Source organism: Moschus berezovskii, chromosome 8, assembly GCF_049115385.1.
Source record: "Moschus berezovskii isolate FMDL1 chromosome 8, NW_MosBer_1.0, whole genome shotgun sequence".
Taxonomy (NCBI): Eukaryota; Metazoa; Chordata; class Mammalia; order Artiodactyla; family Moschidae; genus Moschus; species Moschus berezovskii.
In genome coordinates, this window is record NC_142467.1 from 39,320,783 (window position 1) to 39,344,795 (window position 24,013).

The following is a 24,013-nucleotide window of genomic DNA, read 5'->3' on the forward strand; positions in this document are numbered from 1 at the left end:
GGCCTCCTGAGGCCCAAGTGCGCATGTGTGGGTCGCCAGGAAAGTGCCGCAGTGGCTGCCGGGAGAGGGAGGAAGTCAGGAAGTAAACATTGGCGATCGCCTTCAATTCTGTCGAACTGTGCTAGGGTCAGCAGCGTTGGGACCGGGTAAGAGAATCTTGTGAGGACTTGGAACGAGGAGGAGGGTGAAGGTGGAGAACTCGGGGAAGAGGGCCAGAGGCTCCTAATTCTTAGGAATATCCTCACGGGATTGATGAACGCCAGAAGGGAACGGTGACCGAGAACCAAGGAAGCAGCTGTCCTAGGCCTCAGTGTTGGTACTCGTGCCCAGTCACACCAAGACTGTGTCTTCAGTGGTTTTTAAAGTAAGAATTATAAGGTGCTGTTGGAGCTGAACTGTGCTTATAGTTCTTAAGCACTAGAAATGTTGGCCAATCTGAATACATGTAAAGTCCGTATCAGATTTTAAAGAATTGGTTTATTTTTTTCCTATGTTGAAATGAAAATGTGTTGGTAATTAGGCAAAATATTGCAAAAAAAAAAAGGTAATTTTATTTGTTTATTTTTGCTTTTTTAATGTGTTTATGGAATATTTAAAATGACATATAGGGCTGGTGGTATATTTCTCTTGGGCAGCGTTTCATTTGAGGGTTTTCAGCTTGGGTAGTGGGACATGATTTGACCTAATCTGTGTTTGAAAAAATAACACTGCAGTGTGGAGAACTGATTGGCAGGAATCAGAAGAGACTAGTAGGGAAAAGTAATACACTCTTGTTATTGATAGAAGTAGATGAATTCGAGTGATATTCAGAAAGTGAAAATAGCAGTACTTCCTGATGAAATAGGTATGGGAATTAGCTGGAACACTTCTGAAAAGGAATGGATAGTGGTATCTTTCATCAAGAGAGGTAACAGTGGAAGAAAATTAGATTTCATAGAGAAGATTATGAATTTGAATTAAGACTAGTTGAGTTCACGTTTCTTTGCAACATCTTAAGTGGAGGTACTTTGAAGTAAGCAATTGGACTGTATTTATCTGAAGCTCAGAAAAAAGGTCTGAAGTAGAGAAATAAATTGGAGAGCCAACAGTTGTATATCGTGGCTACTGAAAGCTTGGAAATAGATGAACTTATCTTCTGGTGGAGTTTAGAGTGATGAAGGAAGCCTGGAATTGAGCCTTATGGAATCCAAAATTAAGTAATTGGGCAGAAATGGAAGAACTTATGAAGGATACAGGAGGAGCAGTGGAAGGGATACAAAAAAACCCAGGAGAATATGGTTTCATATCAGCCAAAGGATAAGAATGTATCAAGAGGGGGAGAAAAAGAACTGAAAAATGTCCAGAGGACTTAGCACATTGCTAACGTAGAGGTATCTTTGACGCAGGGAGGGGAATGATTGAAAAGGGCAGCAGATAATGTGGAACTAGAGATAATGAATATAGGTGATCTTAAAGCATCCAGTTTTTAAGAGGAACAGAGATAGGACCCTGTTGCACTCATTAAGGATTAGTGTGGTAGAAAAGTTTGAGACACATACGTAGAGAGGAAATCAGGAATATATACATGAAAGAATGAGTCTCATGAAATTTTAAATGCATGTGCATGTCTTTCTCCACTTAACCAATTAGAGTTGAAAGCACAACTGCAACAGTATATAAAGACTTTAGTGGAGGAGAAAGAGACCTTTCCCTTACAGATGCTGTGAAAGAAAAAGAACATATGAAACATTCTATATAACCCACAGTATGTGTTATTAGGGTGTACTTTTGATAGTTTCTCTGGTGAATTCAGGAAGGCCTAGTTCATTCTAATAGATATTTCTTCCTTTTCATGCAGGAGGCCAGATAACCATGTCAGCTGCAGCTGTGGATGCAGCTAATGCAGCCCCCTTGTCGGGGTCCAAAGAAATGAGTTTGGAGGAACCAAAGAAGATGACTAGAGAGGACTGGAGAAAGAAGAAGGAGCTAGAAGAACAGCGAAAATTGGGTAATGCCCCTGCAGAAGTTGATGAAGAAGGAAAGTAAGTACTTAAATTTTTTGCAAGATCTCTTCATTCAGAATTCAAATTCATGTCTACTTAGTTTACCTATTTCTCATCCTTTGCTTTGACAGGAAACCATCTTTACCATTTCCATCATTTTTGTTTTCATTTATTGCATCAAACTCATATGTATAAAGTTTAATAAATAATAACAAAGGACTTGTAATGATAACTATAGTCCTTTTTAGTTCTTCCCACTCCCTGTCCTACTGTACACAAGTGACTACAGCTGACCTTGAACAACACAGATTTGAACTGTGTCGGTCCACTTATACTCATGTTTTTCTCAGAAAGTACATGCAGTGCCACAAGATCTGCCACTGGTTAAATCTTCAGATTCCAGACCATAGGTACAGAGGCCCAGCTGTGCAACTTCAGCCTCCACAGGTTTTGATATCCGAGGAAGGTCCTGGAACCAGTCCCTCTCAGATACCAAGCGAGGACTGAATTTGTCAGTTTATTTTAAGTTTTTCTGGTTGATACCTCCAAATCTCCAAATAACAAACCTATACCCAACCAGTCTATTCTAAAGGAGATCAATCCTGGGTGTTCATTGGAAGGACTGATGCTAAAGCTGAAACTCCAATACTTTGGCCACCTGATGCGAGGAGTTGACTCACTGGAAAAGACTCTGATGCTGGGAGGGGTTGGGGGCAGGAGGAGACAGGGACGACAGAGAATGAGATGGCTGGATGGCATCACCGTCTCAATAGACATGAGTTTGAGTGAACTCCGGGAGTTGGTGATGGACAGGGAGGCCTGGTGTGCTGTGATTCATGGGGTCGCAAAGAGTCGGACACGACTGAGCGACTGAACTGAACTGAACTGATAGTAGTAGTATTATAATCAACTCGACGTTATTAATTAACTTCTTGTTCTGATAAAAGATTAATCTCACTAACATATATCCCTATCTTCCTTCATCTCTCCTACATCTTTAGTTATATGACTACTTTTAGTTTCTCTAAAATTTTTTCACTCTAATATACTTTATTTTTAATTCTTTTTATTATAGTGATAGCAAGTATATTCTGTCTTCCCCTCCCACTGCAATATATCTGTCCTTATATTCTGTAAGGATATCCTTACATTCTTCAACTTTGTTAAAAAATTTTTTTTTACAGAGACATCAATCCCCATATTCCTCAGTATATTTCTTCAGTACCATGGTATATTGATCCATCAAAAAGGCCTACTTTAAAGCACCAGAGACCACAGCCAGAGAAACAAAAGCAGTACAGCTCATCAGGAGAATGGTACAAGAGGGGTGTAAAAGAGGTAGGTATGCAACCTGTATATATGTGTGTAGAAATGGAGATTTTTAAGAACTTAATATAAGAACCTCTAATACTACATAAAGTATAAACAGATTACATGACTTTTTATCTGGTATTAAAATTCACAATACATACTACTTTAGTTTCTATATTTTATAAGTTTGATATTGCTAAAGTTTTTAAGCTTTCTCAACTGGTTTTCCTCTTAACAAATAAGTCATTTCATTAGACAGTACAGTAATGAGAGCCAAAGTTATTTTTAACTTATTTAGTTAAATAAAAATTTTTTTTGGTTTTCTTTATATCTGCTTATAGAATTCCGTAACTACTAAATACCGAAAAGGAGCATGTGAAAACTGTGGAGCCATGACACACAAAAAGAAAGACTGTTTTGAGGTAAGCTCACCTTTGAGAATTTTGGAAACTGCTGTCAGAGAGTCTCTTTCTTTATTTGTGTCAGAAACCTTAATTCTGTTTTTTAAATTACCTATATTTAGGTACAAGTTAAATGAAAACATTAACTTGACTGAAATTAGTTCAGCACCATCAAAATTTCTTGCAGGAGGACTAACTGATAATTGAATAAACCATAAAGTCCCACAGTATGTTCACACTGCTCTGGAAAGGTTATATGAAATTTTCCTCATGGCTTCAGATACTTAGGGGAAAAATTTAATCTTACTCTTTTTTCCAGAGACCTAGACGAGTTGGAGCAAAATTTACAGGGACTAATATAGCTCCAGATGAACATGTCCAGCCTCAGCTGATGTTTGACTATGATGGGAAGAGGGATCGGTGGAATGGGTACAATCCAGAAGAACACATGAAAATTGTAGAAGAGTATGCCAAAGTTGACCTGGTAAGCACAGTTCACTGCTTTCCTGCTATCCTTAAAGAATGTATATTTTGGTATATCTCTAGTTTAGCAACTCTGTTTTTTGTCTTTATACAGTATAAAAATGATTGCATTTTTATTGTAGTAATAGTAAGCCTAATTGAATAGTGAAATAAACAGTATACTAACCCTGTTTGGCTGCAGTTTCTTTTTACTTTATTCTCATATTGTCCATTACTCCCTGATTTAGTTTGCAGGAAATACTGGAAGCATGAGAAGAGATTAGTGTTCAAAACTTTTGGCTTCCTGAGGTTATAAACTCTTGGCTCCCAGACTGTATCTTGCCTTGGGCCTGTTTTATAGTTGTCTCACATAGCATTTGAGGGTGGGGAAAAGAAGAATAGGATAACTCCTTTCAGGAAACTGAATTTTATTTTAATTTAACCTCAGTTTTTTCTGTTATGGTTTCACCTACTCACCCCTATTTTTTAAAAAACCATAGTCACTGCTGTTTTTTGGTTTTGTGTTCCTTTTTTTTTTTTAAAGTAGAGTTAACATCTAAGACCATGGGATTTCACATTTTAATAAAATCTGAATTTTATCTTTTCTCAAACAATGAAATATGTGGTAATCCTGGGCCAGCCGGGAAGAGTCAGTCATTTGGAGTCAAGTGGCACCTTGTCAGAAAGGCTTGCTCTCTGCAGTTTATCCCTGGTGCTGTCTAGCTTAGTTTATATTAATGCCCGACTCAAACAGGACTTTATAACTCCTGCTTAAATATGGCCAATTGGATCTGACTCATTTTCATTTTGGGTTTTTTTTTAATTTATTTTTTATTAAATGAAAGATTCTTTACATTCTACAGTGCTTTACAATTTTCAAAAGTTTCGCACACACGATTTCATGCAATCCCATAATAAACCCCCTTTTATTAATCTCCTACCTGCCCATTGCCCCTCCCCCTTTCTTCTGCCAATTGGTAGCCACTTCCAAAATCACTGCAGATGCTGATTGCAGCCATGAAATTAAAAGACGCTTACTCCTTGGAAGGAAAGTTATGACCAACCTTGATAGTATATTAAAAAGCAGAGACGTTACTTTGCCAACCAAGGTCCGTCTAGTCAAGGCTATGGTTTTTCCCTTGGTCATGTATGGATGTGAGATTTGGACTGTGAAGAAAGCTGATCGATGACGAATTGATGCTTTTGAACTGTGGTGCTGGAGAAGACTCTTGAGAGTCCCTTGGACTGCAAGGAGATCCAACCAGTCCATTCTAAAGGAGATCAGTCCTGGGTGTTCACTGGAAAGACTGATGCTAAAGCTGAAACTCCAATACTTTGGCCACCTCATGCAACGAGTTGACTCACTGGAAAAGACTCTGATGCTGGGAGGGATTGGGGACGGGAGGAGACGGGGACAACAGAGAATGAGATGGCAGGATGGCATCACCGACTCTATGGACGTGAGTTTGAGTGAACTCCGGGAGTTGGTGATGGACAAGGAGGCCTGGCATGCTGTGATTCATGGGGTCGCAAAGAGTCGGACACGACTGAGCGACTGAACTAAACTGAACGGAGTTTGTTCTCTGCTATATGTGAATCTGTTTCTTTCTTGTTTTATTCAGTAGTTTGTTGTATTTTTTTAGATTCCACACAGTACTTGTCTTTCTCTGACCAATTTCACTTAGTATAATGCCCTCCAAGTCCATCCATGTTGCTGCAAATGACAAAATTTCATTCTTTTTTATAGCTAAGTAGTAGTACATTGTATACCACATCTTCTTTATTCACTCATCTGTTTTTTTTAAATTAATTTTTATTATAATATTGTTGCTTTACAGTGTTGTATTAGTTTCTGCGATACAACAAAGTGAAACAGTTGCATATATACGTCCTTTTTTAGGCCACTATAGCGTTGAGTAGTTTGGGGCATTTTTGTTTGTTTTTTGGCTGCCCTATGTAGCTTGTCAAATCTTAGTTCCCCAACCAGGGATCAAACCTGGGTCCTTGGCAGTGAAAGCACGGAGTCCTAACCATTTGACTACCAGGGAATTTCCCTGAACTCGTGTTCTTCAGGAACCAGAGGTCTAGAGCTACAAGACAACCTTGTCCAGTGACCTTTTCTGAAAACAGTAAACTTACATGTTCTACTCGTATAAATATTAAATCTTCATTTGATGGGACTTGCTGGTGGTCCGTGGCCAGAACTCCATACTCCCAATGCTGGGGGCTGGGATTCATTACCTTGTCAGGGAACTAGATCCCACATGCTACAATTAAGGGTTTGCATGCCACAACTAAGACCCAATACAACCAAATAAATAAATGAAAATAAATATATGAAAAAAATTAAATGTTCATTTGAATATTAAAAGTAAATTTCAAATGTTTCTTTTTTCCTTAGGCAAAACGAACGCTGAAAGCCCAAAAACTCCAAGAAGAATTAGCCTCAGGAAAATTAGTGGAACAGGCTGTAAGTAATAAAATGATCATTAAAAAATTTCAAACTCTTAGTAAACAAAAAAATGAAGATTAACACAAAAATTCACTTTTTATCTCTCCAGTTAGAAGAAATTTGAGAGAGAGAGGTGCTGTCAAGGGGAAAGAGTAAAACTGACACATTAAATGTTCAAGGGACTATGAATTGATGCAGTCATTTTGGAGAGAATATTGACATAAAACATTTATATATCTTTTCTGGAATTAAATTAGTAGATCCATCCATCCTAAAAATTTTCTAGTATTCAGAAAAATCATTTTGGACAAAAATGTTCACTTCAGCACTTTTTACAACACTAAGAAATTGAAAATAGTTTAATAAGGAATTAGTGAAGTGAGCTATCCTTCCTCTGCCTGAGAGAATGTTGCATAGCTCTTAAAATGGCTTTCATCAAACCTTAGTAACAACACTGGATAACACATATTTTAATGACACATGTAAAATATCATGTTACCTCACAGGGAAGACGACTAGAACACTAGCTCTCATTTAATATAGAGATTAAAACACTAGTTCTCATTTAGTATAGAATTAGTTGATTTTTCTTTTTATTTATTTTAGTATTTCCTACACTTTGAACATGTAAGGCAAAAAGAATTCTCAAACTAAAATATATATATATATATATATTGCAGGCAGGTTTTTTCCTATTTTTTTCTCTAGTCACTCAATTTAATAGTTAAGTTATGCTTATTGAGTTGTGAAAGTTTCTTTTTAACAAATTTATGGTGTAAGTAAAAAACATTTTCAAGTTATCAAGTTTAAATTTCTAAAAGGGACCCTTAATGAGTGAAGTCGCTCAGTCGTGTCCGACTCTTTGCAACCCTGTGGACTGTAGCCTACCAGGCTCCTCCGTCCATGGCAATTTCCAGGCAAGAGTACTGGAGTGGGTTGCCATTTCCTTCTCTACAAAGGGACCCTTAGCAAGTATAATTGCAAAGCAAACAGAACTAGGTAAGTTAATCACCAAGTGAGCAGTCACAAAGGCAGGTTCAAAGCACACGTTAACAGAGAGATGATGTTAAAATCCAGCTGTGCCCCTAGCTAGCAAGATGGTCCTGGAAAAATTAATGTGCTCCTCTGAGCCTCAGTTTATCATCTCTAAAGCAGAGATAACAATGCCTACCCACCCCCGACCCCAACACACACACCCAGGAGGCTTAACACACATATCACACAGTAAACACTTGGTAATTGGTAGCTAGTGTTGTGATTGTTCATCATTACCAACTCTGGAAGATAGAAGAGGGCTTTTGTATCGTTTTCTAACGTGTTCTCTGTTGTTTCTTGTAAACATAATTTATTTTCCTAGTAAGAATACTTAAATGTTTGTAAGGGACTGCTGAGTTTTGCCCATTTGGATGTGAAGATTAACTACATACAGTAGGACTGTGTCTACTGTAGAGATTTAGCAATATAAATATCCTTTGTTGAACTAGCAACTTGCAAGAACTCAAAAAAATTCTTTAAAAAATTTCAAATTTTGAAAGTAACACATACTCAGAAAAATATGTAGAAAATTATAAAGAGGAAAAATATTCCTTATGTTAACCATTAACATTTTAAAGTAGGCCTTTTAGTGTACCAGTCCACTCCCTCACATATGTCCATGTATGTGTATGATTGTAATACAACATGTTTTTTAAATGGATTCATCTTTACATTCCTGTTTATCATCTACTTTTTCAGTTAAATAATATACAGTACAATGAGGACTTGTTTTCTATATCATTAAATGTAGACCTATAACATTTATTTTTATATAAATTCACATGGTTCAACAATCAAAATAATTTAAGACAGATCTGCAGTGAAGTCTCCCACTCCTGCCTCAGTCCATCCTATCTCTAAACCTCAGCCCCCATAATCTTTTTTATTTTTCTTACAGATCCTTTCAGAGTTTTTTGTGTAAATACAAACAAATACAAATATATAGTCTAATTCTCATCTTTCCCTCTCTTTTTTTCCCAAACAAAAAAAGGTAGCAAAGTATGAAAAGTAAAAAAGAAAAGGGAAAATGTTAGTCACTCAGTCGTGGCTGACTCTTTGTGACCCGATGGACTAAAACCCACCAGGCTCCTCTGTCCATGAAATTCTCCTAACAGTAACACTGGAGTGGGTATCCATTCCCTTCTCTAGGGAATCTTCCCAACCCAGTGATGGAACCTGGGTCTCCTGCATTACAGGCAGATTATTTACCATCGTACCCACTAGGGAGCCCAAAGTATACATATTAATATTTTTCTGCACCTTGGACAAATCACTTTAATGGTTGTTCAGTGTTTATTGAGTGCAGTAATTTATATAACCATTCATCTCTTGTTGATTTGTTTTTTTCCCAGTTATCTGTACAGTAGTACACAACATTAGAGTCTTACGTAATATATATATCTTTAAAACAGACATACTAATTTCCTTACAATAAATTCCTAAAAGTGCAATTGTTGATGCACTGAATATGCATATATAAAATCTGATGACATCACTTAGTAAGCATTTTTAAAGGCTATACTAAAATTTTTGCTTTTACCAATATACTATATATATATATTTTTATACATACATATTTCCACATCCGCCTACTGAGCTATAAGATGTGAAGCCTTTTAAAGGGACATAATGAAATACTGAGCACTTTGTTCCAGGCATTTTGTGGAGTTAAGAGAATATCCTGACCAACTGCTAATTAAGAAAGGGTGTCTTTGAGGCATGGAGTTCACACCTCCTTAAATCACAGTATGTTGTCACCTGAGTAGATTTCTTCACTGCCAAAATTTTACAAAGTCTGTTTTGGCTCTGAAGATGCTTATTACATGATCCTGGTAACTTTCCTTTTTGCCCTTAATAGAAAAACAGTGAAATTTAATGTTATGTCTGAAGATAAACATGTATGAAATGAATATTTATTAGGTATATTGATCAACTTAATCTTTCTATTACATTTTTGTGATTATAATCCTATCATCAATGAAAATTTTGGATTTGTAGACAGTCTGATAAAATCATTGACATACTTGTATTTAAAACTTATGTCCTCACTACAGGTGAGAAATATGAGAATTTGTTCAGTTAAATTTATTATTTTAACTATGTTTTTAAAAGTGTTGAATAATCATTTGATTCAGTATAATAAAATCACAGATTCATTTTCTTCTTTTGTGGCATAGAATTCTCCGAAACATCAGTGGGGAGAAGAGGAACCGAATTCTCAGACGGTAATACATGCAGGTCCTATCAGGGTATACACTAAGGTTTAAATTTCTGATGGCTAATGTTAGTAATAACTCATGATAATAATAATAGGCTTAAAGGACACCAGGAGTAAGGGTTGGGTTAAAGGGAAAATAATAACTAGATGCTACTCTTTTTTTCTTAAAATTTTTTCCCCTTCTCTCTTCCTCTTTCAGGAAAAAGATCATAACAGTGAAGATGAGGATGAAGATAAATATGCAGATGATATTGACATGCCTGGACAGAATTTTGACTCTAAGAGACGAATTACTGTCCGGAATCTCAGGATTCGAGAAGATATTGCGAAAGTAAGCATTGCCAACTTAACATACATATTCAGAAAACGTTTGTCTTCCCAACCCAAATTTTGTCTACTCACATGGTATCTGGATAGTATATGGGTAATATACTCAGTCATTCCAAAGTATATCATTCTGGATTTCTTCCTCTTCAGCTGTACCCCCAGACATGCGCGCGCGCACACACACTCTCACACACTTAATTGTCTCCTCCTACTAGTCTGCTAAAAACTTTGATGAAAGTAAACATTAACACAGTCTTAAAACATTTTTTCTTTCTAGTATTTGCGGAATTTAGATCCAAATTCTGCTTACTATGATCCCAAAACTAGAGCGATGAGAGAGAATCCCTATGCGAATGCTGGAAAGAATCCAGATGAGTAAGTAACAAGTTCACTGTAAAGATTTCAGGGTAGGGGAGGGAGTTTTTATTAGTAAAATGCAATCTGAATTAAAATGAGTATCATCTATCGTTGGGTCAGAAAAAGATGTCCTTAAATTAATCTCTGAAACAGTTTTTTTTTTTTTTTTTTTAAACAGAGTCAGCTACGCAGGGGATAACTTTGTTAGATACACAGGTGATACCATATCAATGGCCCAGACACAATGTAAGTGTTACCTCTATGTCAAGGTATTTTGTGTCAGCTCATAAGAAATTTGGGGGCATTTTTTTTAAAGCTTGTTTTCAAGAAGCCTGAAAACAATGTAGCTGACAGCTTATTCCAATGGTTTTAATTACCCTAGTGTTTGCTTGGGAAGCCTATGACAAAGGGTCTGAAGTGCATCTCCAAGCAGATCCTACCAAATTAGAGTTATTGTATAAGTCCTTCAAAGTCAAGAAAGAAGACTTCAAAGAACAGCAGAAAGAAAGCATCCTGGAAAAGGTAATTATGACCAAACGATACACAGTCCGTTTTAATCCATCGGGATTAGGTGCAGTTGGTATACAGTATCAGTGTAACTATATCAGTGAGCTTTTACAGTAAAACAGGCCACCTCAAAACCTAATACTTTGAATAGACATTTCTTATTTCTCACCGTTTTGTACATCAGCTAGATCTCCTATTCTGACCTGCCTACCTGAAACCAGATGATCTAGAGTAGCCTTCCTTTGGTTTCTAGCAGGTAGCAGGCCTCCTCTGTCCCAAGGAGGCCTCACCTCTACCCCACGTGGGTTCTCATCTTCTGATAGGCTAGCCCAGCTTCTTTATGTGACATTCTCAGGATACCAGGATTAGCAACAAAGTGCGCCCTGGTGCACAAGTGTTTTTCAGGTCTTTGCTTTCATCATATTTGCCAATATTCCAGAGGCCAGAGCAAGTAGCATGGCCAGGCCCAGATGCAAGGGATGAAGCACCAAAATCATGTGGCAAATGGGCAGGCACACAGGATAAGGGGAATTTTATGTGAACATTTCATTTTATAATTCACTCAACAGATGACTAGCAATTGAGACAGCTTTTATTTGCCTGTGAAAGTTTGGTGGCTTTGTTTTTTTCACTGTGTTTTATATAACAAAGCCCATGAAGAATAGTCCTGTAATCTTTGTGATTTGAAATAAACCCCTCAGTAGAGATTTGAATGCAAATCTTTGTAAAATATATTTAATAATGATCAATGTCCTTTTAGTATGGCGGTCAAGAACACTTGGATGCTCCTCCAGCTGAATTGCTTTTAGCTCAGACTGAAGACTATGTGGAGTACTCAAGACATGGGACAGTCATCAAAGGACAGGAGCGGGCTGTTGCCTGCTCCAAGTACGAGGAAGATGTGAAGATCAACAATCATACAGTATGTGTTGAACTATAATTATATTGTGTCCTTGTTAGCATTTTGTTCTGGATTATATTTTTCATTAGTAAATCATTGTTGTGTTTTGGTTTTTTGTATTTTAACTTTATTATTTTTAACAATTTTTAAAGGTTATATTCCATTTACAGGTTTTACAAAATATTGGCTATATTCCCTGCATTGTACAGTACATCCTTGTAGCCTGTCTTATACCCAGTAGTTTGTACCTTCCACTTTCCAATCCCTGTGCTGCCTCTTGCCTCCTCTCCATTGTTAACCACTAGTTTGTTAACCACTGCTTCTTTTTTTCTGTATTCACTAGTTTTTTTTTTTTGGATTCACTAGTTTGTTGTATTTGTTTAGATTCTACATGTGATATCATATAGTATTTGTCTTTGACTTATTTCGCTAAGCATAATGCCCCTTCAAGTCCATCCATGTTGCTGCCAATGGTAAAATTTTATTCTTTTTTATGGCTGAGTAGTATTCCATTGTATACCACATCTTTATCATTCATCTGTGTTTTAATTAATTTTTATTGTAATACTGTTGCTTTATTCCCTGTATTTCCTATAAACAGGGATTCAGATACAAAGGCTTGATATAAGTTAAATATTTTGACAGAGACACTTTACAGATGACAAAGTATATGTCATCAGTTCAGTTCAGTTCAGTTCAGTCACTCAGTCGTGTCCGACTCTCCGCGACCCCATGAATCACAGCACGCCAGGCCTCCCTGTCCATCACCAACTCCCGGAGTACACTCAAACTCATGTCCACAGAGTCGGTGATGCCATCCAGCCATCTCATTCTCCGTCGTCCCCTTCTCCTCCCGCCCCCAACCTTTCCCAGCATCAGAGTCTTTTCCAGGGAGTCAACTCGTCGCATGAGGTGGCCAAAGTATTGCAGTTATATTGCATATTATATCACATGATAAAGCTTATTTAATTTGCTGTACTTTTATAGTACCCAAACTACACTTGTCTAAATAAGAGTCAAAAACCTAGCTACCTAATAAGAGCCAGGCCAGTAATCATGTATGAGTGAAATGAGTCAGGCAAATTTTACAAACTAGAGAACACAAGCCCTGTCTAAAAGGAGCATCCACTGGTCAGCAACAAGCAGTTACTGACAAGTGTGAATGTGCCTAGAATTTCCCAATCCTTCTGAATTTTTCAAGAGAAGTCAAGTAGCCTAATTTTTTTAATTTGGGGGGAGGAGAGTGAGAATAGAATGTAAGACCGTTGTAACCACACACTGTCCTTGTTAGCTAACCCTGCTGCTGCTGCTGCTGCTAAGTCACTTCAGTCGTGTCCGACTCTGTGTGACCCCATAGACTGAAGCCCACCAGGCTCCCCCATCCCTGGGATTCTCCAGGCAAGAACACTGGAGTGGGTTGCCATTTCCTTCTCCAATGTGTGAAAGTGAAAAGTGAAAGTGAAGTCGCTCAGTCGTGTCCGACCCTGAGCGACCCCACGGACTGCAGCCTACCAGGCTCCTCCATCCATGGGATTTTCTAGGCAAGAGTACTGGAGTGGAGTCCCCATAGTTTTCACTGTTTATCACCAGCATGTGAGACTGATCCAACAAAGACCTACTGTATAGCACAGGGGACTATACTCAATATTTTTTAATAACCTATGAGAGAAAAGAATCTGAAAGAGAAAAAAATATGTGTGTATATATATATATGTATATGTATATATTCTGTGCTTTACACCTGAAACTAATATGACATGGTAAATGAACTATACTTCAGTTTTTTTAAAATAATACGATTAATTAAAGATAGGATTTTTTTACAAAGAAAAACGGTATATGAGAAACCTTAGTTTCAGGCTCCTTTTTAAATAACCTCTCTGTCTCTCTCTGCAGCATATCTGGGGATCTTACTGGAAAGAAGGCCGATGGGGATACAAATGCTGTCACTCTTTTTTCAAGTATTCCTATTGTACTGGAGAAGCTGGGAAGGAGATTGCCGTAAGTAATTGTCCTCTAGTTCGTAAAAACAGCCAAAGCTCTTAGGTCAAAAATATGTATGAAACATATACTTTTATGTTTCAAATTTTAACTTTTTCTTAGATGGATTGGTAGCTATGATACTCAAGTTAGATTACATATATTTTTCCACAGAATTCAGAGGAATGTATTATAAATGATGCAACTGGAGAAGAATCTGTGAAAAAACCTCAAACCCTCATGGAGGTATGTCCCTGATCAGTTGTCCTGAATTTTTAAGTGTTAAAGGGAAGACTTTAAAACTTGGACTAGAACTTTGGTTTTGCATTAATAACACTATATGTAAATCCTCCATATCAGATGCATCAGGAAAAACTAAAAGAAGAGAAAAAGAAGAAGAAGAAGAAGAGGAAGCATCGAAAGAGCAGTTCAGAGAGTGATGACGAAGAAAAGAAACATGAAAAGTTGAAAAAGGTACTTTGAGAAGGCTAAATAAATAGTAAAAGTGACCACAATCTTCTTTATTTGTAGGAATCTTAGAAAATTATCTTGTCTCATTCCCAAACTCATTTTAAAAATGAGCAAACAAACCCCAAGCCTGGGTGATTTGCTTGGGTCACCTGTCAGGTCTAGAATACAAATGGAGATTTTTGTGTGTCTCCATATTGCCTGCCTTTTGAACTTTCGTTGAATATCACTAATGCAGAGAAGAAAAATGGTTGATACAGCTGTTATTTTAGAGTTATTGACAGGTTCCCCAGAGAGAATTGCCGTCTAACTATAACTGTAAGCTTCAGCAAGTCTTGGGAAAAGTCAGAATTGTATTCTCCACCAAAAGCGTCAGTTGCCAGCTTCTGTCAGTAAAATGAATCTCATTCAGTTTTTGTTGGTAAATAAAATTTCTTTAACATTGAAAATGTCATAGAATGTTTTGTGCTCTGTGAATAATGATTTGAGCCAAATAATGATTAGTTGCAGCTTGACAGCAATAGAACTGACTCCCAAGCAGAGGCAGTCTAGGTTTTTGATGTAACAATTCATAGTCAGTGGGGTCTTTTGGTACTCTGCCACTTCCGAAGGGATCGGACTCAGCCATGGCACTCACGTATTTCTTCTCACTATAGGCACTGAACGCAGAGGAGGCCCGTCTTCTTCACGTCAAGGAGATCATGCAGATCGATGAGAGGAAGCGACCTTACAACAGCATATATGAAACTCGGGAACCCACTGAAGAGGAAATGGAGGCCTACAGAATGAAACGTCAGAGGCCAGATGACCCCATGGCCTCCTTCCTCGGACAGTAGTAACTCGTCACTGACAGTGACCCAAGATAGACTCTGCTGATACATTCTTTTAGATTCTTGCTGTTGATTATCGATGGAAAAATCCATATCTATTCTCGTTAAAGTCAGGAAGCAAGGAGACTACCTGACTTTAATAAAGTATCCAGAAGTCTCACAGTAAATTCATTCCTTTACACAGTGAAGAACAAAGAAGAAGAAATAAAGTTGTACATTAAGTACAGATTAAGATTTTATTTCAGATTTTATATTAGTGATGTGGGAAAAGATCTAAGTTTTCCACCTATCATGAATATCTTCTCAACATTTATTTATTAAGTTTCAAACTTTATTTCCTCAATTTTTATGGCCCTTTATCTAGTGTTAGGACTCATTGTGAAGGCAATTAATTACTATTTCTTGAAACAGGGGCTTCATTTTTTTTTAATTAATAGTAACTATAACTAGTTATTTAATAATCACTTCTTTTTGCCTTTTCAGATTTTTCTGATCTGAAACTGATAACCTATCTTGAGCTTTAGGTTACTGGAAGGAAATCTGTAGGACATGTGAATAACTGTATCCCTGATGTCAGTCTGTGTAGTAACAATTCTGTTTCCCACTTGGTTATAAAATTTTGATTTTCAAAACATTTCCTTGTATCTTATGCTCAGAACTAAATGTGTTAGCCTTTGAATTGGGAAAAATGTTTTTCACCCTGAGTCAGTGTTAACTGATAAGTCCTAGGTCTTTTACCAGTCTGGACAGTAGTAGTCAGACACCGAAATCCTCTCCTTTGTCACAGAGAATATGGTTTGTGATACTAATTGCTATTGTAATTGTGATTGCCTTTATATAACAGTCATGAATATTAGATTTTTTAAAGATTGTAGAGTATCTGTTGTACCTAATCTTTATAGCCAGCAGGTGTCTCTCGGTAAAATTTGCAAAAAGTGAAACCTGAAGTTGAAGGTTTCTTTGGAATATTAGAAGCATAGCCTGTAGGGCTATTAGTATCTGAGAATGACATGATTTTTAAGATTCTTCTAATAACATTGGGAAGATAATACTGACAGAGTGGGATCGGTGAAAACAGCCTGTTTAAAACCCCTGACACAAGTACATTGACTTTTAACAGTTCACTGGCTTTTCTGAACTACCAAAACCCACTAGAATATTCCATTAAGTTAACATCTCAGAAATACTGCTGATGGGAAAGTAACTGAATCAGACTGTCAAGTACTGTGGATATACATTGTATCTAAATTCAGACCAGTATGAAACAGTCATGCAAACAAATCTAATTCTTACCTACTTTAAGAATGTCAAAAATTTTTGTTTTCATATTCCTACCTTAATATAGTCTGGTTCACCATAAAATCTGATATTAGTGTCTATTTTGTATTTTATTTATCTTTTGTTAATAAAGATATATAATTGGAAATATGAGTGGTTTGTAGCATTATTTCAACTATTTGGCAGAAAAGTAGTTTATAGGACTGGCAGGAAGGCTGAATTAGCTTCTGCACATTTGAATTAGAAAATTTCAGGACACTTTAACTCAAAAAAATGTGTCACCTAACATTTTGGAGCTTCTGTTTTCTCTTGTGAAACCTAATTTATGCTGATTTTAGGAAGAATTCTATAATATCTGAAATCATGTCTTATTTCTGTTTCATTTTGGATAAAAGGTAACACCTAGAACATTACTCAAGATATGAGCTTTGATTTTATTATCTCAGTTATAGATGACTTGAGTGCTGGAACTATGTGCAATAGTCTGCACATGTTATCCCTCAGAAGACTTTCATGGGGTGAGTAATAGGATGATATCCATATTTCACAATAAGCATAAGGACTCATTGAGTCCAGGTAGCTTGCTCAGGTCCTAACAGTAAAAGGTTGGGGTCAGGACGTAAACCAAAGTCTTTGAAGCCTGTTCCTTTCTCTAACATTTAAGGCCCAGATTTCTGGACCAGGAAGGCTGGTCTTTTGCAGTTTTTCTTATTGACAGAAACCTTAGGCCGGTTCTCAGTGTTTTTATCAGGTTCACCCTCAATACCTGAAAATGAGGCATCTGTCCCACCTTCTTTGATACCTCTCCCTCCCCTAGGCTTATGGGATGCTTCTCACAAGACTGACTATACAAAAATGAATAAAATGTGATGTCATTAAAAACACTTAAAATAGAAAAGAGGACTGTATTTAGGTTTTCATTCAACATTTTCTAGTTTCTACTTTAGGGTTTTTCTCTAAAATCTGATATGGGTTTATTTCTCTAAAAGTCTTGTTTAAAAGAACCTTAAAAGTCATTTCTCTAAGATGGATGATGATTCTTAGCAAACTCACCCACACACTCTAATTAATGGGGAGATGGGGGCAACCAGCATGGGCAAGAGGACACAAGCTCATCCTCTACCATTTTATCTTAACAGAATTGACGGCTTGTCTCATTTGCCGGTATGTTTAGTTTGGAAGTAGAATTAACTTCTTTCTCTTCTTCCTCATTGATTCCACAAAGAAAATGGTTAATTATTGGCGCTTTATAATCTCCAAGATCAAAGCCTGACAATATACATTTTTATTTCTAGTGCTCTGAATGTTAAAAAGTAGAACTATGTGGCTTTACAGTGCTTTTCGTCCCTGAGATTCTACAACGCATCTTCTCTGCAGACACAACATGCAGAAAATTCCCAGGAGCGCGCGTGCTCCTTCCTGGAGGCGGTGGGGGGCCCTAACCGTTTGCCAGTGCGCCTGCGTGCGGGGACTCGCCTCGCCCTGTCTGCGGGCGGGAAGCCTCCAGGAGAACCCGGATGGAGCCCGGCGCGGCTGGAGCTGGGGACGTTGCGGGCGCAGCCATCACACCGCGCTCCGCACGGTCCAGCTCCGGGGTCGCACCCGAGAAGCCGCCCCCTAGACTGGTTCCAGCGCCCGGAGGCTGAGCCCCAGCCTGAGCGGAGAGGGAAATGGAGCCCGAAACGGGCGCCTAAAAGAAGCCCGAGCATCCCTTGGGCCTGCGCGTGTGTCTCGGAGACCGAGCAGCCTTTTTCCCGCGCCACCGGCGTCCTTAGCTCTCCCGGGCAGCCTCCTAAATGCTCCGTCCGTTATAATACACCAACAAGCCTTACCAGTTACGAGCCCGTGTCGTTTACATGCACGCTCACAATTAAACCTCCCAAGAACCCTAAAAGGTAGGTACTGTTGTCATCCCCAGTTAAGGGATTGAAGCTTGGACAGGTCCCAGCCTCTAAGTGACAAAGCCAGCATCCCAGGCGTTTGCCTCTGCAGCGTTTGCTCGGCTATTGCATTCCCGTACCTTTTCTCTTGGCTTTTGCTTTTAATAACGTAAAGATAGTGGATTTTCAATCCTCTGCCTCCCTGGATACCTGCACCTACCATGGACTGGCATAGGCAGAGGCCAGGTAGAAGTTTGATTGTGTTTGGTTTGGTGTTTAAGGTTTATTGCTGCACTTTGGTGTTGTCACTGCTGAAACAGATGTTTTAGCCTTCCCCGGGTATTTCTCTTACATGAATGTTTACTTGTAACTGACTGATTTTTCTCTCAATTGTGATGCTGTTTCATATCTACCCTTCATAAACTTGCAAAACATTTTACTGTGTTGCATCTGTTCTTTAATTCTGCATCTTCAGATGGCTTTCAACAAATTCTCAAAAAGAATCTTTCTGAAAACTAATTATTTCTATCTTAGTAAGTAAGCCTTTTTGTTTATTTTACTGTTCATTATGGGAAATTTCCAGCATACATAGAGTGAGTATGGTATAATGATGTGTGCCCATCATCCAGCCAACTCAAGACCAGTCCTATTCGTTTCTACCCCCATTGTGTGTGTGTGCTGAAGTACTGTATTTCAGAGAGCCCAGACATCATTCCACCAGTAAATAATTAAGTCTGAATTTCTAATAATGAAGACTTTTTAAAAACACAACCATACCATTATCACACTGTTTCAGTTAATACTAATTCCTTAGTAAGATGATGCTTTTTTTAATGTTTACATATTTTAGGGTATTGTGATTGCTAAATACCACAAAGGAACAAGTGAGAATTGTGACATTCTATAACACAAGAAAGCCTCTTGGGCGGTAAGTTCATCTTTGAGGATCTTAAAACTTCTTGCTACCTATTCTCCCTTTTTGAGGGGGAGGGAGAAGAATTTTTCTAAAAATTCTCTTGTGCCAAACAGGTAAATCTTCAATCAATATATATGTGAGTAGCATAGAATGGATAGGAATGTACTCTTACCTCATCCTATAATTTCTAGTTGGAAGTCATTAGAAGTAAACCTGAAGTAAAGAAAATCGTTTGAAGTAAAGCTTTCTCCTTCACTTTCTCTGTACCCCCAAAATATACATAACAATATACAGAAAGATAAGCATTTTTTTATGTTCATCTCATAATTCCATTATCAGCTAAGAGAGGTTCTAAACACAGTCTGCCCATGGTCTCCTCACTTGACAAAAGAAAGCTTAAGATCAACTCTAAATTGTCTTTACCGACTAGCAGATATCTTTCAATTTTAAACTGGTCAATAGTAACCATATGGTAGATCAACTTACTAGTTACATAGAAGTACATTTTACAACTAATTATTCTTGGCAGAGCCTCTAGCAAGCTAGGGCTTTAAGTTAATGTTCTTGGCTTACTGTCATTTTTTTATGGCTAAAGTGGGTATTTGGATTTCAATGTACCCGTTACATTATTTCAGCCACTTTCTGTGGCACAGAACTTTGGGAATCATTTATATGGGAGATAGAATTGTTTTCTAAGGTATATTTGAGCCTTCATGTGGATTATACCATTACTCATTGCTCAGGAGGGAGAAAGAGAAAAAAAAAACATTGTCTTTCTTTTTAGGTCCCTCAGTTTTCATAGGAAGTTGTCATCAACTCAGAAAAGGTAAATGGGTGTTAAAGCATTTAGTATTTACTTAGCAACCTAGAATATCTATAAGGCTAGGAATTGGCCTGGGGATGTGTTCATTCCTCTAAATCTGTCTGTGTACTTGGATATGTATCAGAATCACCTGGAAAAATTTATTTTAGATTCTCTTGTCCTTCTTCTGGAGAATGATGATGTATTAGTTCCGAGGTGGTACAGGGACATATTTTCTTTCAGAAGTGCTCCCAGTGATTGTGATAGGCAGTCTCTTAAAGAGATTCCTGTTCTGGGTACTATTCAGAAAAATTATCTAAAACACTTTATTTAGAGTACATACTTGGGTCCCCTACTCCAGAGCTAGGGAATCAGAATATCTGAGGGTAAGGTGCAAGAATATGTATTTTAGCAAGAGACTTAGATGATTCCTCCATTTATTTACTAAACTAGAGAATACCTGCCTTCTACATCCTTTCCTACTATAATTAAGGCTTTTCTTCTATGAGAAAACCTTTTCTGAAATTTCAATAACAAGATGGTTGTGTTTCTCCTGAGCCACTTGTTTTGCTTTTTCCATATGACAGTTTGAGTCATGGACTGATAGTGCATATCCTGCTTCTGTGTCAAAGGTGGCTTAGGCAGACCTGTTTGAAATTCTCTGCCTAGGTTAGAGTCAAAGCCACTCAAGGATCAAATAGTTTTATAGACTATTTGATTTAAATCCTTACATATTAGAAAGAACTAGCCACCATGTCAAAATCTGCCCTTCCTTAGAGTATTTAGTGAAGACTTCCTTCTCCATTCACTAGTTCATAACTGGGGGGTATGCATGCATCTCTGGCATAGAATGGAAGGAAGGGATGGCAGTGAGATGCCTTTTCTGGGGACACAAAATGTACCAGATTTGTTTGGAATATACATCATTGAAAACAGAGTAAGCCATAACTGCAGCTCACCAGTAGAGAATTTACAGGGTATTCACAACTTGCATAAAGCCCTAATCTCTCATATATAACTTACTGGCAAAGTGTTTGTTCCAGGGCTTTAGCTGTGAGTTTGCTTAATTTAAGTTGTCATACTGTCATGGCTTACTTTGAACTGACATGTTACAGGATATTTCTTGACATGTACACAGATGACAGGATGGCATGAGAAGTGGCTTTGTTTTCATTCAGTTAGCCACTGGTTTTTAATGTCTGGGTTATATTTTACTTCCAAGCAAAAATCTTCAACATCTGTGGAAAACTGCGTGAGAAGTTTGGGGTGCCATGTCGAAGAAACGCAAATGGGACGATGACTATGTTCGTTACTGGTTCACCTGTATGACAGAGATTGATGGAACTCAGCGCCCACAGTGTGTATTGTGTAACTCGGTATTTTCAAATGCTGACCTCCGACCATCAAGACTGTCTGACCATTTTAACAGACAGCATGGTGGTATAGGTGGGCACGATCTCAGTAGCCTGAAACATGTGCCAACACCAGCTGATCAGAGTGAAACCCTGAAAACATTTGGAGTTGCATCTCAGGAAGATGCCTTACTACAGGCATCATATCAGTTTGCATATTTATGTGCCAAGGAGAAGAATCCTCATACAATAGCTGAAAAATTAGTGAAACCTTGTGCACTGGAGATAGCACAAATAGTTTTGGGACCAGATGCACAAAAGAAGCTTCAGCAGGTACCCTTATCAGATGATGTGATCCATTCTAGAATTGATGAAATGAGCCAGGATATCTTACAGCAAGTTCTAGAAGATATCAAAGCCAGTCCTCTTAAAGTGGGTATTCAGCTTGCGGAGACAACAGACATGGATGACTGCAGTCAGCTGATGGCATTTGTGCGATACATAAGAGAGAGAGAGATTGTAGAAGAATTCCTGTTCTGTGAACCACTGCAATTAACAATGAAGGGAAAAGATGTGTTTAACCTGTTCAGAGACTTCTTTTTGAAACATAAGATAGCACTCGATGTATGCGGCTCTGTTTGTACTGATGGTGCCTCTTCCATGCTAGGAGAAAATTCGGAGTTTGTTTGCTGTGTGAAAAAAGAGGTACCTCATATCGTGATCACACATTGTTTGTTGAACCCTCATACACTTGTCACAAAGACATTGCCTACGAAACTGAGGGATGCTCTTTTTACTGTGGTGAGGGTAATAAATTTTATCAAAGGGCGAGCTCCAAATCATCGCCTGTTTCAGGCTTTTTTTGAAGAAATTGGAATAGAGTATAGTGTTCTCCTTTTCCATACTGAAATGAGGTGGCTTTCCCGAGGCCAGATACTTACTCATATTTTTGAAATGCATGAAGAAATAAATCAGTTTCTTCACCACCAAAGCAGCAATTTAGTTGATGGCTTTGAAAACAAAGAGTTTAAAATTCACCTCGCATACCTTGCAGATTTATTCAAACACCTAAATGAACTTAGTGCATCTATGCAAAGGACTGGAATGAACACAGTATCAGCTAGAGAGAAGTTGTCTGCCTTTGTCAGGAAGTTTTCATTTTGGCTAAAGCGGATTGAGAAAAGAAATTTTACCAACTTTCCTTTTCTTGAAGAAATTGTTGTTTCTGATAATGAAGCTTTATGCATCGCAGCTGAAATAACACTGCACCTGCAACAGCTGAGCAGCTTCCTCCATGGCTATTTCTCTGTTGGAGATCTTGATGAGGCAAGTAAATGGATACTGGATCCATTTCTTTTTAATCTGGACTTTGTCGATGATGGTTATTTAGTGAAAAATTATCTTGCTGAATTACGAGCTAGTGGCCAAATCCTAATGGAATTTGAGACAATGAAGCTTGAGGATTTCTGGTGTGCTCAATTCACAGTGTTTCCCAGCCTGGCAAAGACAGCGCTAGAAATCCTTATACCATTTGCAACTACATACCTTTGTGAGTTGGGATTTTCATCACTTTTGCATTTTAAAACAAAGTCCAGAAGCTGCTTGAATATGAGTGATGACATCCGTGTGGCTATTTCAAAAAAAGTTCCTCGTTTCTCAGATATCATTGAACAAAAACTACAGCTACAGCAGAAGTCACTGTAAAATGACAAATGTTTTGTGTATAATTTTTAACATATTCTTAAGTCCATTGTAAAATTAAGCTATAATTCTCTCTCTTTTATATTTATGATATACCAAATCCTATGTTTAAAGTTTAGCATTTTTAACTTTCGATTTTCATGTGAGATGTGAAAATATGTTTTGAGAATAAGAGCACAAGCAGCAGAAAAGATTAATTGCTACTAATACATAGGATTCTTCCAAGTATCTGTTTAACCTTTTGATGTGATACATATAAAAAAGATACCCAAGCACTGGAATATCCAAGCTACCTGGTATAATAGGCTATGAATAGAGCCAAAAGAAAAAGAGAAGACCTCCCAGAACACACCATCTCACGTTAAAAGTCAAAGGATGAAACGACATACTGAGTCCTCCCATGTCCTTAAGGGTTGTTTTAGGGAGGTAATGTTATCAGAAGAGGATTATGAAATGTTATAGTGAAAGAAAGGATGATCCTAGTTAATGTAAGATTTATTTTTAAATGTATTATTTGGAGTTAGTCTCAATGTCCATTCCTCTGGTTCTGTGCTCTAAATTCCATGACACTAATAAACATCCTGATATCTTGGTAGTCCCTCCTTGTCTTCTTTTAAGTTACATCTAGACTCCAAGTCATCGGAGCAGCTAAAGAGGAGATCCTAGAGCCCTGTTCAAGAGATTCTAATTTAACTGGCGCGGTCCAAGGAGCTTCATTCTCAACCAGCTTTCCAGACGGTTCCAATGGATTCTTTGGCCCTCTCACCTCATCTTATTTTTCCTACACTTGGTTGTCCTTTGCCCCAGTTTCTTCACTTATTTTATACCTTATGCTATATGTATTTTTCTAAGA

At 37.8% G+C, this 24,013-nt stretch overlaps 2 protein-coding genes across 4 annotated transcripts; both read left to right on the forward strand.

Annotated features, from left to right (window-relative positions):
* Positions 1-33: 33 nt before the first annotated feature.
* On the forward strand, positions 34-16,646 carry SLU7 (spliceosome associated SLU7). Of its 2 annotated transcripts, none has more exons than XM_055430655.2 (16): positions 34-146; positions 1,838-2,021; positions 3,167-3,320; positions 3,635-3,715; positions 4,014-4,178; positions 6,558-6,626; positions 9,821-9,868; positions 10,061-10,192; positions 10,466-10,563; positions 10,724-10,791; positions 10,928-11,067; positions 11,813-11,974; positions 13,850-13,954; positions 14,108-14,179; positions 14,294-14,407; positions 15,058-16,646. In XM_055430655.2, the coding sequence occupies exons 2-16, from the start codon at positions 1,852-1,854 to the stop codon at positions 15,235-15,237; spliced, it is 1,758 nt and encodes a 585-aa protein (XP_055286630.2). In that variant the 5' UTR covers positions 34-146; positions 1,838-1,851; the 3' UTR covers positions 15,238-16,646. The 2 variants fall into 2 exon arrangements, with proteins under 2 accessions (XP_055286630.2, XP_055286629.2); XM_055430654.2 differs by lacking the exon at positions 34-146 and adding an exon at positions 160-364.
* A 1,381-nt stretch (positions 16,647-18,027) lies between these two features.
* ZBED8 (zinc finger BED-type containing 8) lies at positions 18,028-23,755 on the forward strand. 2 transcript variants are annotated; one of them, XM_055431047.2, is made up of 4 exons: positions 18,028-18,404; positions 19,240-19,317; positions 20,090-20,131; positions 21,330-23,755. In XM_055431047.2, exon 4 carries the CDS (start codon positions 21,379-21,381, stop codon positions 23,161-23,163), a length of 1,785 nt encoding a protein of 594 aa, XP_055287022.2. In that variant the 5' UTR covers positions 18,028-18,404; positions 19,240-19,317; positions 20,090-20,131; positions 21,330-21,378; the 3' UTR covers positions 23,164-23,755. The 2 variants fall into 2 exon arrangements, with proteins under 2 accessions (XP_055287022.2, XP_055287021.2); XM_055431046.2 differs by lacking the exon at positions 20,090-20,131.
* The last annotated feature ends 258 nt before the right edge of the window (positions 23,756-24,013 follow it).

Coding starts and splice junctions, on each gene's coding strand:
- SLU7 (XM_055430655.2), top strand. CDS start 1,852: ATGTCAGCTGCAGCTGTGGATGCAGCTAATGCAGCCCCCTTGTCGGGG. Junction 2,022..3,166: donor GAAGTTGATGAAGAAGGAAA/GTAAGTACTTAA, acceptor TTTTTTTTACAG/AGACATCAATCCCCATATTC. Junction 14,180..14,293: donor AACCTCAAACCCTCATGGAG/GTATGTCCCTGA, acceptor CCTCCATATCAG/ATGCATCAGGAAAAACTAAA.
- ZBED8 (XM_055431047.2), top strand. CDS start 21,379: ATGTCGAAGAAACGCAAATGGGACGATGACTATGTTCGTTACTGGTTC.